At 41.5% G+C, this 20,131-nt stretch overlaps 1 protein-coding gene across 2 annotated transcripts in view; it reads right to left on the reverse strand.

The window, feature by feature from the left end:
- bahcc1b (BAH domain and coiled-coil containing 1b) overlaps positions 1-20,131 on the reverse strand; it is an 83,752-nt gene that overhangs the window by 55,651 nt on the left and 7,970 nt on the right. Inside the window, exons 1-2 of one of the 2 annotated variants that reach the window (XM_084741375.1) lie at positions 18,058-18,263; positions 14,083-14,416 (exon numbers count right to left, since the gene is read on the reverse strand). In XM_084741375.1, coding sequence (XP_084597501.1) covers positions 14,083-14,254 — 172 coding nt within the window. In that variant the 5' untranslated portion in view covers positions 14,255-14,416; positions 18,058-18,263. Of the gene's footprint in view, positions 1-14,082; positions 14,417-18,057; positions 18,264-20,131 lie in introns of those variants that run through there. The other variant, XM_084741376.1, reaches the window with a different exon arrangement.

Consider the following 20,131-nt stretch of genomic DNA (forward strand, 5'->3'; position numbering starts at 1 on the left):
TCAATAATGCAATTCCGTCTAACTTGTGTGTGTGTATAGATGTGTGTGAGTGTGTGTGTGTTGGCAACCCCCCCCCCCCCAGCCACCCCCCACCCCACCCCACCCCACCGTTGCTTTGCAGCTCTGGTTAACAGTGAGGAAGCCTGTTCTGGGAGTTCTGGTCGTCCAACATGCCTGTGCCACGCCCCTGTGGTCCATTCAGTGTGCAACCACAGCAAACACACACACTCACTCACTGACACACACTCACACACACAGACTATAATGATTTGTAGACGCATGTGGCTGCTGCTGGATGAAATACACCAGGGGGTCAAGACACCAGGAGGAGCACAAAGTGAGTTTCACAGAAAACACGTCACTGTGAGCTGAGACAGAGATGAACAGGTACACATGTTCCTTCATGAATCATACTGTATGATCTACTGAAGTTCAAACACAATACAAGTTCACCACTTATCAACATTTACTACTTTCTGGTTACGTATTACAATCTATGGTATATTGGCACACAATCCCCATTAAACACATGTTCTTATTGCTGCATTATGTGGCCCTGTTACTTATTAACTGACTATTACTGATGATAATTATGGGTCATAACTATGACAGTAGACGTTAACAATATGTCAAGTCTGTGTGGTGCAATGGTTCAATATTTGGCCTAATTACTCACATGAGCCAAGAGAAGATTGTAGGCCGATGAGGCCTGTTTCCACAAATTAAGTTTAAATTAAATTTAACTTTAATTAAAATTAGCTCTTCACCAGCTATGCACCGGAAAAACAAGTTTCTTTTTTTTCACTAACTTTTTGAATTAGGTAAATTTCTACCAGAGGGATGAACTGACATAAAACAGTGTGAGCCAAAAGTGAAGTATAAGTTACTTTTTCTTTTTCTGTAATCTATTTTTTAATGATTAATAAGCTAGTTAAATTTACAATGTGTGTGGGGGCTACAGACATATTTCTTTTGTTGATTTTTAAATTTAAAGTGGAAATAGACAACTTTTCAATTCCCCTTCCCCAGCGCTTTGAAAATGGTATTATTGTTTGTGCTGCTGTCACAGACAGACAACCTGACTTTTTTCGATTTCTTTGGTGCCTGGCTCTGTGAAGGAGTGATCAACACCACTTTGGAAATAAGAGAGACAAAAGAGGCATGTTTACGGTAGAGGTCAATTGAAATTCTCACAATATTGAATCTGTGAAGACAAAAGCTATTGAAATGATGTGCATTGAAGATGAATAACTTAGCTTGGGTAACATTATTGGTTCACATAAACAAGTAACTACAGCAGGGGTTGGCAGGGGATGGGGGAGTAATGTTAGAAGAAAACATTGGGGAAAAAAGCGAGAATTTGCTCATTCTTGTACTTTTGTTATTTGATTTAACTCACACTTCTTCCACAGCGTCATTTCCAGCCACAGTAACAGTTTTCAACAAAAAGGCTCTAAAAACCCTGCTTGTGTGCTACGCTACCAGCCTAGCACCAAACAGTAGACAGCCACTGCTAGCAACTAGCTGATAGACAGAGCATATAGAAGACAAGGCGACAATTTGTTCTGAAAGGGGGTGGAGACCAAAACAGAGTTACAAAGGACGTTACCTTCATCAGGTGGACACAAACATGACTTGAAATGAAGCTAATTTTGCTCTGTATTTTGCTGAATGTGTAGATAAGCACCTGTTTGCTCATAACTTGAACAATTCCACAAAGTGCCATAGCTGTGGCAAATATGGACTATAATTGTTGTTGATTTAGATTAAATCTGGCTTCCAAGAGTCACTATTTATTTGTAGAATTTGTAGAGAGAAATGTAAGATAAGCCTTGCACCAACTGAAGCATTTTGGTGGGTCTTGACTAAACTTCCCAAAACCTAAACACTTCAAGCTATTTTTTCCATGAAGGTTTGTGACTGCGGGCCCCAGATCTGCAGCAGCAGCGGTGCAGCTTCAGCTAAAGTTAGCTCCAACTCCAGTGGAAACAAACACACCTACGCAGCAGAAGCGCAGCGGCAGGGCGGTTGCAGCGTGGAAGAGGACGACATCCTTTAACCAGCAGACCCAGATTCACCCGTATCCATGTCAGCGGGCAGCATCCACCCTGCTGAAGTGTCCTTGAGCAAGACACTGTATCCCTAACAGCTCTGCCACCGCTGTAACTGACCCTGCAGTCTGATTTGCCAGCAGCCAAGAAAAGGTGAGTTTCCCAATGGGGATCAAATAACACATTATTATTATTACAGTATGCTGCTTACAAGCCATCTACAGTGCTTCCTTAAATCCCACACCACAGAGAGCCATATCTCTGTATCACTGGAGCAGGATGTGTGTGTGTCTATGAATAACTGTGCATGTGTGTTCAACCACGCCGCACCGTATCACCCTCCATCATCGTGAGTTGAGGGGTTGTGGTTCCTAGAGAAGCACTTTACTTAAATTAGACCCTCAACGGCTCGACATGCAGGTGTCAGCGTGAGTGTGTGTGTGTGTGTGTGTGTGTGTCTGCATGTGTAGTTACTGTACTGTATGTGTGCGCGTGTGTGGGCGTCAGACAGTCAGTGTGTGCCAGTGTGTGTGAGGGGGAAGAACAAGAGAGAAGAGCGGGATCAGCAGACAGCGAACACGAGAGAGAGGCAACAAGGGAGCGGGCGGAGGAGGAGAGAAGGAAGGAATGAGCGACGGAGGGAGGGTGGGAGGATGGGAGCCTGTGACGAAGCGAGAGAGAGTGAGAAAGCAGGTGAGAATAACCTAGTCTGACCTTATTTCAGCGTGGCTTTTCCATTCTTTATATTCCCTCATTGCTGTCATATTTACACAGGAATAAAAGATTATTGGAGGGATCCACGGCGAGGAAATAAAGAGGGAGAAAAGGAAAACAAATAAAAGAATGAATGAAGAAAAAGAGGCTGGTGGAGTGCAAGAAAAAAGATTCCAGGGCTGCAGCTAACAATTATATTCATTGTCTATCACTCTGCCAATTATTTTCTTGATTATTCAATAAATCATCTATGAAATTCCACTAAATCGCGAAATTCTCAGAGCCACGTGCGTTCTTCAAATGCCTTGCTTTGTCACCCAAAACAGATATTCAATTGACAATGATATAAAACAGGAGGGGAAAAAATGGAACTAAATCTTGAGCGATATGGACAAAATCAAGTATCACAATATTTTTAAACAAATACCTTGATATCAATATTTCATATATATTTCATATATTGAATATACATTATTCAATATATTGTCAGGATGACTACTGGCGCTTTCACAAAATATTAACACAATGAGATTTTTGATAAATAATCATCAGTCACGTGGATATAATGGCCAAGTGTGTGGAGGCAAGTAACGGAACAGCTAGAACAGTGTAGTAAGTTCAGAAAATGACATAACTTTACTGTAATGCTGCCTTTAAAACCAGGAAAAGACAAAATTCATTCCATATCACGATGTAACAATATTCAAAATCAAAGACAATATCTACATCATGGTATTGACATAATATTTATATGTTGCCCAGCCCTAACTCAAACTGAAAGAAAAATCCTGACCTATTGGAAAGAAATTGGAAGTCACACAAGTTATTTCACCCTAAAACACACCTTTATAATAGCACTGTATCTCTCTATAACACAGCACAGCCATTAAGACAGGCAGATGCAGGCTGGGCAATAAGTGTTATGTTAATATCTGCTGTATTATGATACGTATATCCAAGCAAAGATAAAGTGTGTTTTACACTGCAAGCCATAGAGACCGAGCATCATTTCCTAACGGATGCAACAATTATACAGACTTAACAGAGCAATTTTTAGACAAAGAACAGGGTTCAACATTAATGTTTTTTTTTTTCATTTGCCCGGTGAGGCAAGTGTGTCTGAAATCTACTTGGCCAACGTCAACTTTTACTTGTTCTTCTACAAATTGTTTTATTTATTAGCAGTTATCAAATAACAACAAGGACTAAAGTTAATTGTCATATTTAATCTGGAGCTGCGTCATCTAGGTCTACGTCTATTAAGTGTCAGAAAATTACTTCAGTCTAAAACCCAAAGATGTTCGGTTCTATATAACAATATAAAGGAAATATACATGTTTGAGAGGAAACAGCATATTCTGTCATTTGCATGAAAAATTACTTTAATCAATTATCAAAATAGTTTAATAGTTTAATTCTTTGGATAGATTCACTAGCCCAACATTGTACTTCAATCCTAATTGTTGAGCCCTGAAGCCAGCATCATACTTAGTGTCCAGAAATTAGCAAAATTAGGATGAACATGCTGATATGTTAGGGCAGATGAGCAAATTATTTATCTGCGTGCCATTTTATATATCTATGTGATTGTATTGTTTAAGATACTTGTCTTCTTGTGATTATTTATCTGTTTATTGTCATGATAATGTTTTGTATTCAATGATAATTAAGCTTTGGTAAAAACATTAACACCCATGCCACTGAAGCTTATTTGATTTAAGAAAAAGACAAAGCTGAAACAAATGCGAGAACCGATAAAACACAGACCAACACTGAGAGGTTCTGATGAAGCAAGATGTACAAACACACACACACACACACACACACACACACACAGGCAGGAGTAAGCACACACATGCAAAAGCAGAGATAAGTGTGCACTCACACACAAAAGACGTCCCTATATTATGCATGCACACATGCTTCCAAACATTACAAAAACACACATCAAAACGACCGGAAAAGACAGTAGGCGGTTATTAAAGAGACAAAAGAGAAAAATAGAGAGAAAGAGAAGAGACACTTTACCAGCAATCAAAGACGTAGAGGAGAAGAGACAGAGAGAAAAAGAGAGAGAAGTAGAAGTAGAGAGAGACATGCATAAAGAGAGAGTTTGCTTCTAATCAGCCTGGATCCAAAATTTAGACAGGCACACACAGAGGCACAGGCAGTCCCAGTAGGATTAGGACCTCAGCACTGTGTGACTGAGAGTGTGTGTGAGTGTGTATGTGTGTGTGCACGTCCCACGAGACTGATTAGCCATGAATGACTGATGACGGATCTTTGTTGTTTTTTTTTGTTTTTTTTCCCTCTTTCTCTCTCTCGCGCTCTTTTTCCTTGTTTTCTTTCTCACTACTCTCAGCTCGGGCAAGAGCATGGGAGGGGATTCACACACACACACACACACACACACACACACACACACACAGTCACAAACACACACACATGCATTGACACACACACATACATACAAAGCTGCACACAGCTCCATGTATATTCAACGAAGGCTCCTGAATATACTTAATGCTTTCATGTGTGTCACTGTGTAACGATCCATGCTGTTCCACACAGCTGCTTCTCCCTTTTTCTTACTCTCTTTCCCCCCGTCACACACACAAACATGCAAACACACACACACACAGATATGAACCTATTTCCTATTTAAGAGCACATTAGCTGTCTTTCACACCAAACACAGCAGCAGCGTGACTCAGAAAAAAACCTTGAAGGGTCCAGGATTCAGGGGGCAGTCCGACCACTCTGCCTTCTTTAACCTCACCTCCAGATGAACCTACGGCCCCCTCCATCCATCTGAGCCCCTGACAGCAAAACAAACTGGACATAGACCCGCCTGAATGGAGGCCATTACAATATGAATGAGCCAAACAGAGCTGAAATGAATCGAATAGAGGGCCAAAACACAACAGCCGAGGAAAAGGGCCCCGGCTGAGTCAAACGAGTCAGCTCGAGTGACGATGAGTCAGGCATAAATGTGACCCTGGAACGAATAAAAGCCGCTCCGTCTCAGGTGTCGGTTGCCGCCGCGATAAGGGTTGCTGTGGCTGCACTGCCTTGCTCTTATACGCATTTTCAGGGGGTGCAGTCGACCTGTGGATGTGCGAGACTGTGACATCATGTCTGTGCCCCCCCTTGCTAAGTGATGTCACCTCTCTGTCACGTCGCGTAAACAGGGGATTGCCTTGACCCCTCTGAAGAAGTGGAAAGCCATAAAATAGCAGGGAATTATAGTGTCTGCAAACACACACACACACACACACACACACAGTTTTCTGTATACTAAAAGACACTGCTGCTGCCTAAACAAGTTTTTTTTTTTGTTTTTTTTTTGCTGCATCAAAGTGACACCTCTGTCCTGCTAATCCAAAATGTCCTCATTGCGTTGGTGTGTTTTCATGTCAAATGTCCACTTAAACCACAAAAACCAATGCACACATTATAGCGCAAACATGAATGTCCACTTTCTTTTCACACACCGTGTGACTTTTTTATGCATTCATATGATGATTACCAGAAACAGCAGTCACTTATTCACATAAAACATCATATATTGTAGTTTTACATGAACACACACACAGACCCCCCCCCCCTTCCTGTACAGAGTAAGAAGCTGTTTTAGCCTTGTGTTTTGCGGGCTGTTTAAAATGTCATTTTTCTCTCGTTTCTCTGACTTACAAAGGCGCCGCGCTGAGCTCTCACTCCCTCTTGCCAAATCCTCCAATCGTTTCTGATTTAGTGAGTTGGCCATGGGCCGAGTAGCACCGGGACGGGCCCGTTAACAACCGGCCGAATGGTGGGGAGAGGGGGGAGGCAAGAAGAGGGGGGAGAAACAAATGAGGCAATGTGGAAAAAGGAGAGGAAGCAGGCTGAAATTGAGACAGAAATAGGAGGAGTGCTGAGAGAAGCTGGTTCCCTAACAATGCGAGGAGGCGATGGGTGTGTGGGGAGTTAGACAGAGATGGGAGCTGGATATAAGAGGTGGGGGGATCGATTGAGAAGAGAGGAGAGAGTGAAGGGGGGAGAGAGAAAGAGAAGGGAGTGGGGAGGTACACGTCTGTGAGGAGGAGGAGGGCTGGAGGACCACTCGAGAAAGCCGAGAGGAGCGAGCACAGAGTGAAGGGGAAGTGAAAGAGGAAAGCAGAAGGAGAGGAGGAAGAGGGAGGGCGAGCATGTGGTTAAAGGGGAGCGGGGAAGACGGACGGAGGGGAGGTCTGGCCAGTGAGGGACAGAAGAAGAAGAAGACGAGAAGGAGGAAGAGGAGAGGGAGAGAGAAAGCGAGAGAGAAAAGAGCACATGGACACAGGAAGTCTGGCGCTCTCCATTCACATGCCAAGTCATCAGATGGTGGTGTGTGTTCACACCCCGGAGATGTCGCAACCAAACGCACCCCGCTCCCTTCAAATCACTGCTACCGACAATAAGCAGCTGTTCACATGTTGGATGAGAGTTGGAGATGAGACAAAAGTCTTCTGTCAGTGCAGCAAATGTGCTTCAGAACAAACGCACGCTTCACTCAAAACTCCAACATCAAAAAGAGCTTCAGTTAATACATTCAGTTTTTTTTATCTCTCCATTTGATGTGACCTTTCAGAACGACTCAAATCTCGGTCACAGTTACTCCATGAGGTCAATTTGATTAGATGCAGTGAAACGTTCAGGAATATATTTAAATGATGTGCCATAGTTTTGCTTGAAATATCAAAGCATACACAAGAGTCTAATTTGTAATGGAAATGACTTTAATGACTTTACTTAATGACTTAATGACTTAATGCCGTTAATGCGTCAACAAATTTCAAACAGTCAGACTCATTTAACTGATTTCTTTGGCCTTGCTGCATATTTTACTTTAACTTTAGATAAGTGCAGTTCTGATGTGGGTGTAAAATCAGGTTTCCAATATTTAGAGGCTGACAGAAAAAAAACTGTGTGTAGGCAAAATGATTTTTATGAAAATTGGTATGGGATATGTGCGATTAATGGATGTCTTTAGATCGAAAATCCTAATTCAAACCAAAAATCATTGTCCAATATACTTTAATGTGTTACTAGGTCAACTTAACCTGCAAGCAATGAGCTGTTTTGACTTAGTGTTATTTTAATATGAATATTGTATTAATTAAAATATGGTTATTTTGACAAGTTTTAAAAAGGCTGTTCACAGCTAGAACTAAAAGATATGTTTAAAATATATAGATATATAGATATATTGCAATTAGGGTTATCAGATTTTCACAACACAGTTACCATGGCTAAACGATATATTTAATTTATTAGCACATCTATAGATTTTTAAAAAAAAAGTCAAATTAAGTTTTTACTTTGTTTGTTGTGCATTTTATCTCTTTTTTTGGCAAATGAATGACACTCAAAATACAAGTGTAGGGAGGTGGAGAGAGAGTCTTTAACCATAACTGCACAAAAATGTGGGAAGCGGGACAAAGTAAGAACAGAAAAAAAATGGAAATGATTTAAAAGCCTACAGTAAAACACACTATTATTTACACAACATTATCATATGTGTATTATTAACATGATATCAGTATTTATTTTTTTAAATTTCACGGTTATTGTCAGTACTGGCATATCGTGACACGTTGAACCAATAGGTTGAATAAACTGTTCGTGTTATTTGTTGGGTATGATTTTGACCTATGCGATGCACACATGATGACATGACATGCAAAACTGAGAAACGATAATGGTTACAACTAACAGTTACTCAATTAATTGGTTAGTTGTCAACTATTAAATTAATTGCGTTTTGATGACTGGTTTATAGTCTTGAGTCATTCTTTGAAAAAAAAAAAAAAAGTCAAAATTCTCTTATTTCAGTTTCCCAAATGTGAATATCTTGTTTCTTTAGTCATCTGTGACAATAAACTTAATATCTTTCGGGTTGTGGACAAAACAAGACGTCACCTTTTGAGAAACCGATCAACATTTGCATTCTCTTTGCATTTTAAGGACCAAACAACTATTTGATTAATTGAAAAAACGAGTGACATATTAATCTGTAGCTGTATTAACAACCATACCATATTTTAGTTTGGGTAAATAATTCAACAGTAATGTAAAAATTCACACTGGGTCAAAACAGCACATTGTCTTGGCTGGTTTTCTACCCATGGGTAGAAGGTCAACTTAACCCTATTAGGATTTTTGATGTGTATGTTTTATTTTATTTATTTATTTATTTATTTTTTACTTGAATTGAATTGACAGTTTACGCTTTGCTCCTTCATCCCTGCGTCCAATCGCAGCTCGGCTGGCTGCAGCCTCCACCAGCTGTCTCCTCCACACAGGGGGTCGTCTTGCACGCTGCACCCGGGATGTGCCCCTTGTACCCTGGGTAGCACTGGTGAGGTGAGGGGGGCTGGGTCTGTCTGAGGCTCATCCACTGCTGACTCATCTCACACACACACACACACACACACACACACACACACACACACACACACACACAGAGGCAAGCGTCTCCTCTGTCTCTCTCGCTTTCACTCTCTCGCACTCTTGAGAGGCAGCGGAGACGGCAGGCTGAGGAGTCGGGGATGGCGGCCAGTGGGTGCCGTCAGGCGGTGGTAATCTGACTGGATTACCAACCAGGTGGAAACATTCAGCCTCTCTACTCCCTCTACTCCTCCTTCTCCTCCTCCTCCCTCTCTTCCCCTGCCCCATCCATCTATCATTTACATGCTTGTATTCTCTTTTCACCCTGTTTTTTCTCTTTTATCTTTCACATGCAGGGCCTTCCTTCACCTTTGCCTTTTAACATAATCAATGCACTGCACTGATTCACAAATGGACATCTCTACTACCTACAGGCCTCTGTATCTCTAATTGTACAAGCCCATGCACACACAGAAACTTTTAGTACACACACAAGCACATGCACATAATCTTTTCTCTACACGTCATTGCAAGTTGTTTGTGTGTGAAGGTGTGTGCGCAGGTAGGAGGGTGAAGGGGCGTATCTCGTCTGTGCTGCCATGACGATCAAAGCCAAAGCCGAGAAACTTACAAGAGAGGAGAGACATTACTGACAGCATCATGATGAATGGACAGGGTGGCTGCATGCAACTCAGAAACACACACACACACACACACACATACACAAGCAGCTACACACACATTTATTGCAAAGACATGCAGACTCTAACTGGGCTTCACTAACAAGACTTGAGACTAGAGCTGCAATAATTAGTCAATTTATCGATTAGTCACTGAAAAGAAAATAAGTTGCCAAGTGTTTTGATGAATGCTTAATCGTTTCAGTCATTTTTCAAGCAAAAATGCAAAACATGTTCTGTTTTCCTTTGTCATTTACAAAAGTGCTTTTGGGTTTTGGACTGTTAGTTGGACAAAAGAAGTCAGTTTGGGCTCTGGGAAATTGCAAAGGGTATTTTTTACAATTCTACAAAATTCCATAGGATTAGTTGTGAAAATAATGTGCTGAGTAATCGATGATGAAAACAATCATGAGTTGCAAACCGAGGTTAAACATGGGTAAAGGGGGGGAATGATGGGGAGAGAGAAAAGGACAAGAAAAGGGTCAGGGGGTTGAGAGAAAAGACAGAGAGAAGAGGCAGAGAGGTTATCTAGTCCAACCAAAACATTCTGATTATGGTTTATTACTCTTTCAAAGCACAAAACACAAGCAGCTTAAGGGAGAAACCCTTTAAGGCCTGTGTGTGTGCGTGCATGTGTGTGTACAGCTGTGCATGTATGCACACATGTAACATGAATGTAGGCTCTTTCAGTCTGTATTACTAGGTCACACACGCACACCCTCTCACACATACACAGCCATGTAAACAAAAACCGTCTGCTGTCTGGGAAGTAACACACCTGTTCAATGACAAGCTCTGCCACGCCCTCTATAATACTGCACACCTGTGCTACTGCAGGCTAAACCTAACCTTAATCACACACACACATGTGTACACACACACACACACACACACTTGCACAACTACTGCCCAGGGGGCTAACATCACAGAAAAAGGGGAAGAAAGAGAGGGAGACTGTAATAAAAGCAAAGCAGTGAAACAGGGAGGGGAACGAGAGCAAGACAGACAGACAGAGAGAGACAAAGGCTTTCCCACTGCTCCTATCAGTAATCTAAACGCCTGTGTAATATCATTGTGGGGTTTTATCAAATGGGGGCTGCGTCTTATGGCGTTGGTATGCGGCTGTCATTCCATCACCTTGTCAAGCGCGACCATATTCAAGCAGACACCATGCTGATCTAAATAAGAGGCTTCGGCAAATTGATGGATTGCAGGTTTTCCGGGATATGAAGAAACAGGAGGAATGAGAGGATTTTTTTTTTCCTTCTTTGAATTTCTGTAAGTGATACACCCGGATTGGTCTTGTGAGAAGGTGAAAAAAAAAAAATGTGTGTGTGTCTCCTTCCAAAGATCTGAAACAAACCCCCCGTCGTAACCCCCCTCCTGCCCTGGTATGGCCAACCCCACATCATATCTACCCCCTGTGCCGAGGCCTAGGGCCAGGCATACAGCTTTCTGAATCTCTAAGGGGGGCAAGCACAAAGGTAACCCCCATCCTAACCTCCCAGCAAACACACACACACACACACACACACACACACACACACACACACACACACACACACACACACACACTCGTACCCCAACCCCCTTCCCAAAACAACAATCCTCTATGCCCATCATGTCAGTCAAAACCCCATCAGGGACATGCATGGAGAGTCTGGATATCTGGAATCTCAATACAGTGTCATGCACCTTGAGACCCAGTGAGAGGCCCTCTTGAATATATTTCAATAGCATTATCACCCTGCATTACTACGCTTTTTCCCCCTTTCAGCGTTACAGAATCATTTTTAAATTGGACCATAATACATGTCAGCGAGTAGCAATATCAGTCAAAGTGGAGGATAATCTGTTTAAATCGTTATGCAAGTCAGACGTGTGTTTGTTAAAGCGATCTCAGCATCAGTGGTGGGTTTAAAAAATGACATGGCCATATTTTTGGTCAAATCACTTCAGTCAGATTTAAAGGACACATGCAGCTAAATGTCTCATCAAATATACAAAATGTTTTATAAAAATAGAATAAATTATGAGGTACGAATTTTTATATAATATGTTTAAATATAGTATAATATAGAGCTATAATTATGTTAATTATTTAATATGTGTCATACCATAATACACGTTTGTTTTGTAGTATTACATTGTACAATATATTTTGCACACATTACATTTACAATAGCACATATGTTAAACATATAGGGAATAAATATGTTAAAGTTTAGAATATATTACTAAAATTAATTAATTATAGAAAATTATAAATATAAATCTTGTACTATAAAGCATACAAATATAATTTAAATTGATTATTTAAACTACAAGCATATATAATTCAGTTATGGTTAAAAAAAAAAAAAGACAGATTTGAAACTTTCCAACTAAACGTGTGCTCTTTAGAGTCATGAACATCAAGACACAACAGGAAGATAATAAAAATAATAGCTGAAACAATTAGTCAATTAATCAATTAGTCATTTCAAAGAACATTGGTAGCCAAATATTTTGATGATTGATTTATCATTTAAGTAATTTTTCAAGCAAAAGTGTCAAACATTTGTTGGTTCCAGCTTCTTAAAAGTAAGGATTTGCAGCTTTTCTTTGTCATTTGTGACACTAACTGAGGAGTCTTTTGGGTTTGGACTTTTGCTTGAACAAAAGATGCAATTTGAAGACGTCACTTTGGTGCTCTGAGGAGCATTTTTTTCACAGTTCTTTTTAAACATTTTATTGATTAAACGATTAATTGTGGAAATAACTGTTAGATTAATCTATAATGAAGGTAATCTTTAATTGCAGGTCCAATAAAAATTATGTTTTTAATCGCATTCCCTCCATGTGAGGCAGCCACGACCAGAACCAGGACCTCAAACACACCAAAAGTCAAACTGGTTCAGCTTTTATTTCCACAAACACTGCGCAAAGTTTAATGTGGTCACAGAAAATGTGAAAGTGATGTATTTTGTCACAAAATCTAGGAGTTAAAATGCCGGACTGGACGTCTGCGTCGGTTTTGCTGTTGTGTAAAACTAATGAATATGCAAATAAGTGGAGACAGGGGATGTGTGGATCCTACACAAAACAGACGATATCATTCATAGGCCCGAAGTCCCAGCGTCTATTTAAAGAACCCGCTGCATTTGCAAATGATAATTAATGAGATTTCTCATCGGGCACGTTTACATTCATCCAGTTAGTCCAGCATATAGACACACTGTATGATTCCGAGCAGAGGCTTTCATTCTCTCTCCCTCTCTCTCTCTCTCTACACACACACTCACACACATACACACACCTCTCTACCCCCCACCCCCTCCTATTGAGACAGGATACCAAAGCTACTTGTTAAATCTAATGCATGCACTGTCAACCCATTCGCACCCCGTCACGTCCCCGCTCAATATAGAAACCGGATTTTCTGGTATTACCCCGCACCTCTATTAGCCAGAGCTCCCCTCCACTCCCCACCACTTCTTCTTCGACCCCCAGTTTGTGACCAGCACAAACCAGCATGTGCCCCCCGAACCCAGCAGCACCAACACCACCACACATCCGTGCACCTTCATGAGCCACAACAGCAGAAACAAGGGACGTGCTCAGCTAATAGCTTTAATTTATTGTTTAATGGGAAATATAAGCAGTGGAATTACCCAATTCTAATTAATTACATCAAATGACAATGATTAGCACTTTACTAATTGATGAAACCATATAAATCTATGACAAGATTATGCTTCTAGAATAATCCCTGTGTGATAAAGGCGAATAATCCCAGAATATGTCTAAAATCATGAGAGGTTTAAAACAAAAAAGGAGGGATGCATGCCGTAAATTTAAAAGTTAATCTAATTTGCCAAAGAAGCCAAGTTTCTTTAAGAGGGAAATTCCCACCATTTTCCATATTTTGCTCTTACGCGAGGCAGAAACTGATAAATTAAATTTATTTTCATATATTACACGCAAAAAGCAGCCATGTCATAAACAGCTCATTAAATTTAAGTAAAACATAAAACTCTTTACCATGCCTGTGCATTTTTTGCTAATTTTTAAATGCCCACAAAATCTAAGCAATTTCCTTCCACAGTAAATTCCAGTTCGTCCCAAAGAGCTTCCCAAGTTTGGAATATGGAGAACATATGCTTCAGACAAAAGAGCGTAGCTGACTTTTTTTTTTAAACACACACTTGTCATTTATACATATGAAAAGAGCTGCTTTCGTTACTAACCTGAGTGCGGACCCATGGAGAGGTGGGATGAGTAGTATTTCCCCGGCTGGAAGTGAGCGGGGTGCTGCACGGAGCCGTGGCCGCCTGGCGCCATCCGAGACGCGGCGCTGTGAACCAACGCGCTCCGCTCCGTCAGGAGGTGGTGCGGAGGAGCGAAATCTCGGCTTTCCATCCCGGTGAGAACCCGATAAATCCCAAATCCAAAGTAAAATCCGGAGGCACCGAAGGTTCTCAGGCACCCAGATGCAAATAATCCCTTTTATGAACTTCGGGCTCCCCTCGCATTGAGCGGAGTTTTGGCTTTGCAGGGTAGAAACTGAGTCCCCGTCATGTCCTACAAAAGAGAGAGCAGGAGACACGTCAAAGCGCTGACAATAATGAGCCAACCAGGGATGTAGTGCTGAAGAAAAGGCTGAACTGAGAGACAGTCGCTGTTCATGTTTAGACAAACAACCAGTATTTACAAAAGCAATTCAAATTTCACAAAAAACGTTTGAAAAGACCACATTTACATATTATTCTCACTGCTTTGTCTCAGCGTTTCATTTAAGGACGATTTACGCCAGCCCGGGAAGGTGAGTAAAGTCTGTCCTGCAGATAAAAAAGGTGGCTGAACTGAGTTTATGTGGATTTACCCTGCACTACATCGTTGGCCCCAACAGAGGAGTCTTTGCCCCCCTCCTCCTCCTCCTCTTCCTCCTCATCCTGTGACCAAACACGATGCAAATAACGCACACGGGAGCTTTTCTTTATCAGCGAAAAGAATGGAAAAGGAAAGGGGGAGATTTGGCTCAGGTACAGACGAATGGTGCATATACAGTACAAGAGTTCACAGCGGTAAAGAGCCTTTCTCGATGAAGGACGAGCTGTTAAGTCTTTAGACTGTACAAGGACTGGTCATAAACAAGCTGGACCTCGCGGGCTCTTGCGCTAAAATATGAAGAAAATGCACAAAAGCAGTTTTTACCCTAGATTATGGCGTCTTGAGTCTATTCTCCAACATTGGAGTCTTCATCATAAAAAGAAACACACGTTCCTGCTTCGATTAACGATTGTTGTTTATGTAAATTAAGTTTGATTTCCTCTGTCATTCAGTTGTCATAAAACCTGATCCACTGTACTCACCTATAACACGTGGCCCTGTTACTTTAGTGGATATTCTTATAGGCATTATATGAAATATTTTCCTTAGAAATATATGGGCTCATACAAACACAATCCGCTTCAATCAACACTTAGAAGTGTGTGGTGGTCTCTGAATCTGCAGAGACCCAGCCCTCTGCCTGTATTTTCTTATTTTCTCATTATTTTGCAGTGCTCAGGACGCTTTACCAACCCAAAACGTAAGTATTTGACGTCCTGGTAATGAGACTCAACAATCAACTATCTTTCTGGTGCGTTTACGAACACCTGGGACAAATACACTGATTCTGCGTTTAATTTCATTTTTTTTTTAGAGAGAGTGAAACATGAGGTTGATATAAGATCCAGCAGCCATACACACACATTTCTGCCTTGGATCAATAGTGCTTGATGTATAGCTTTTATAAATGAAATCTGACTTGACTGGTTGCTGTTTTTTTTATGTATTTACGCAACTTGTTTCACCTTTAATGTTTGTTTTTTTATAGGTAACACCCAGGATTCTTATTTGTGGGATTCCTTATTAATAAAGGCGGCGATGAAACAGCTATTTCGGAGTCAGCAGCAGTGGCCCTCGCCTCCTGGCAAACACCATGCATCTCCGCTACACATACAGTATATGTAGGCTACACTGTAATCACAAACACAAATCAAATCACCTTTATGCTCCAGTGCGAAAGAGCGGGGCAATAAACAGTGAAATAGACTAGGAAATCATCGACTTTATATGTATGCCTTATAGCCGAGGTCATTTACTTAAATAGGGCTCCATGTGACGCTCAGATAGGGAGAGCTGGGTGCCTGCGTTCGCCAAACACACCTCAGCAGTCCATCTATTAGGCCTTTCAATGCATGGCACGTCCATCTAGCGCTCTGTAGATGCTGATAGCACCTCCCAGGAATCAACGATAAAGGAACAAAGAAAATATCAAATGCTCTGGTGGACCAGGGGCTTTATGAAGTGCATAAGAATATAGGGCTGCTGCATGAGCTCGGGATATTCAAGTCTCCTTTACGCACACACACACACACAAGCTGCTCAAGGACTCCCAACTTTCAGGAATTGTGTTTGAGGGGGTGAAAAAAAAAATTCTCCAAAGTTCAGCAGCTCTGACAGAGCCTGTGAACGTGTTTGTGAGGGGGTCCAAATGCAAAAAAATATCCAATGCAAATGCTTCCCATAAGAATATTCGCCCTAAAGTGCGAGTACGTTTAAATAATTTAATTCCCAGTTTGTTTGTGAGAACCACGTTATCATTTTTGCCTACATCTACTGACAAAATGAGGGTAAAAAAAAGGAGAGAAACGCAGGCTACTGCAAAGCGCACTGGGAAGGCAAAATGGACTCTCTGTCCCCTAGGCTGTGAGAAACAATGGCCCTTCTCTACGGGACATCAATCATAAACCACTCTCGTCTGACATTTGTCTATACATTTTTAAATTTTCAGGCCGTAAACACACGTCCTCCGTGTTTACATTCCATGTCAACAGAGAGCCACTCAGACTACATTTAACAACCTGAATCTAAATCCCGTGTTATCGCCACGCCACGCAAACACAACGACGTACGTGAACAGATCGCGCGTAACAGTTTGGGAAAAATGATCATTTGGATCTGCTGTGGTGCTCTAGTGTGCGTGTGTGTGTGTGTGTGTGTGTGTGTGTGTGTGTGTACATGGAAGGCGTTCAGACTTCCTTCCACTTCACCCAGACTCCCCCAAACCCCATACACACACACACACACACACACACACACACACACACCTCCCAAACACGCGCATACAGAGACACACACATCCCAAACACGCACACACCTCCACCATCAGCGCCCTGCAAAGGGTCAAACTATCGTCACACGAAAATCCCCATACAAAAGTAACAAATTCTGGTCAAAACGACAGTACATGAACTCAGCACAAAAAACAGAAAATCCGTAAAGAATTATGTTTTTCAGATCTCAAACAATAACAAAAAAAAATGCGCGTTTGTTCTATTTGAAAATAATTCTATTAAATCACAAATGTGTGCACCTTTGGACAAAACATAAAAAAAAAGAATTAAAAGACATCCACTTTTGAAGTGTCTCCTTGCTCATTTCCTTCAGCAATTTTGCAGTCAAGTAAAGTCACAAAGCATAAACCCGGATATTGAGGGGCCGACAGAGCAGGAGAGACAAGCCCGGCCGAGCCGAAGGCAGCCCGGCGTCTGCACAGCCTTCATACCGAGGGGGGGATGCAGAGCAGCACTGCAGTTTGCAATAAACTGCCCCTCTCTCCCTCCTTCTCAAACACACACACACAAACACGCACACAATAGGAAACTAACAAAGAATAATCTACAATTCATCATCTATAAAACTACAGGCGTGTGGAGGCGCGCTGAAAAGCGAGTGCTTTTGAATAGTCCTCTGAATGAATTAGAAACACACAAGTAATTTGGCTGTGAAGAGAGGTCAGATCAGAAAGTGACACACATACCGCACACAGCTCAGACCTTCACACTGGACAGCAGAGAAAACACATAACCGAAATAAATACTGTCAAAGCGTGAAATATGTTGTGTTAATGCTCATATTATAATGACTGAATTATCATTATTATTATTATGTACGGTTTAACTGAGTCATATCAGCTTGCATTTTACTGTACTTCTCTAAAGGTATGACAGTGAATAACAGCAGAGTATTTTGGAGGAAAACAGAAGCGTCTCAATTTAAATAAAACGGTGAATTTAGCTCATCTTCTCCTGCATGCAGCACTTGAACTAAAATCGACATCCAGCTCAACCACTATAAGATTCTAAAACACAAATATAAATTAATTTCCTACTTACTGGTAAGTTATATCCACTGTATGGCGAGTAGGATGAAATGAAAGAAAAAGTAGAAAAATATTCAAAGTGAAAATTCCCGAGTCGCAGAGGTGAAACATGTGGGATTGATTACATCCTATGTTGCTGCTGCTGCTGCTGCAGACTGTGCTGTGCAGTCAGTTGAGGTATGGGAGAGACGCATCGTAGAAGTTCAGGCTTGTAGTGAATCGAGGCTCGTTCATGCAGCCGGAGACTCAGACACGCCGGGAGGAGGAGGAGGAGGAGGAGGGAGGGAGGAGGGAGGAGGAGGAGGAGAAGGAGGATGGAGGGGTGTGTGTGCGCGGGGAGGGGTGAACGCGCAGGCCTATTGGTTTGAGAACGACAATGTGAAAGCGTGCCCGTGAGGCGCCCCCCTCACCCCCGCCCCCGCCCTACCCTACCCTCTCCTACAACCCCCCCGCCCCCCATCTCCTCCTCTACCCCCCCCCACCCCCACCCCCCCGCCGACGGTAAACACACGCTGCTATTGGCTGCTGCTCCGAGCCAATGAGGAGGCCGTCGGAGTCGCGGAGCGAAACGGCGGGCGTTTGATTTGCAGCCCTCGGCGCACTGCGTGCACAAGCAAATGCGAGGAGACAGGCGGCACAGCTCGGAGAGGAGCCGGAGCCGTGCAGCGCTGCTGCCTGCACTTTCTGATCACTGGTGGAGAGCAAACAGCATCTAGCCTATTCTGTGTGATCCCACTGCAGCTCAGTTCAAATGCTGCATGTGCTCTGAGTGTTGCGTTATTTTGCTCTGTGACAGCGATGATGTGATAGTTTTATTGATGCTCCTTTAGGGAAATCCGCTTTTTTTCACTCGCCCCACTGCATGTGTTTTGCTAAATAAATCCTTATTTGCAGAATCTGTGTCTGATTTATTGGTCATGTAGGCTGTGTTTGCAGCGCAAGACGTTTTGCACACATATGCACAACCACATAAGAGGAGTTTTTGAAGTATAATTAATAGGCGTAAAGTTAAGTGTGAGTTTGATATAGAAAATGTGTCCACTGGGATACTGGGAGTACAGGCCTAAATCTGAAGGAGGATTTTATCAAATCTGATTCTTCCTCTGCTCCGTCCTTAAAGGGACAGTTCACCTGAAAATCAAAATACACATTTTTCTCTGGTCCGTAATGCTATTTATCTGACGGTGTGAGTTTTAGGGATATCGGCTGTAGAGATGTCTGCCAACTCTTGACTATAATGTGGCTAAATGGCATTTTGCCTGTGGTGCCCCAAACTTAAAAAAATAAAATGGAAATCTCCTACTCTACACATCAGATTTGATTTTTTAATTAAGGGCATTTTCACTGTTAACAAATAGTGCAATAAATATTATATTGTGGACTTTGATATTGTAGTATTATTATATCTTGAGTTTTTGGTATGGTACATCCCTTATTGCCTTCTTTTGAATATAATGTAATACAATGGATGGCACTCAGGTTGTGGTGCTCCAAATGCCCCAAAACTACATTTGATAAATCTCAATAGCAATGTCTCTTTCCAGAAATTATGACTTAGTTACTCAAGATAAACCACAAACTTTGTTGTGAGCAGAGTCATATACTGTCTTATTATGGTAGAATCTACTGTAATTACTTTCTTTCATGAAGAAAATAGTTCCTAAATGAAAATGCTCACAAGAGGTCTGTGAATTATGTTGAGTAACTGGATCATGATTTCTGTAAAGAGACATTTCTGTTGAGATTTTAAGATTCTCCAAAACTCTGCAACCCACACCAAAACAGTCTAGCTGAATAAATAGCACTATGGGCCAAAATATGTATTTTGATTATAGGGTGAGTGGTCCCTTTAAAGTCAAACCCTGATAGTGCAGGTTATGTGCTTTGAACATGAACATGCCTTTCTTCTGTATCAGCTCATATAGTGTAATTCATCAGTATACCGTATAAAATCTGTCATTTAACAACATTAGACAGGACACTTGAAAACAGGTGGTCTATTATAGAGAAAGGGTTAATAAAGTTTCTTTATTTTTATGTGCATTTAGGGAGAGATTTAGAAGGGTTAGGCAACAGTATATTCAATA

This window comes from Lutjanus erythropterus, chromosome 17, assembly GCF_056507025.1.
Source record: "Lutjanus erythropterus isolate fLutEry1 chromosome 17, fLutEry1.hap2, whole genome shotgun sequence".
NCBI classification, from domain to species: domain Eukaryota; kingdom Metazoa; phylum Chordata; class Actinopteri; order Lutjaniformes; family Lutjanidae; genus Lutjanus; species Lutjanus erythropterus.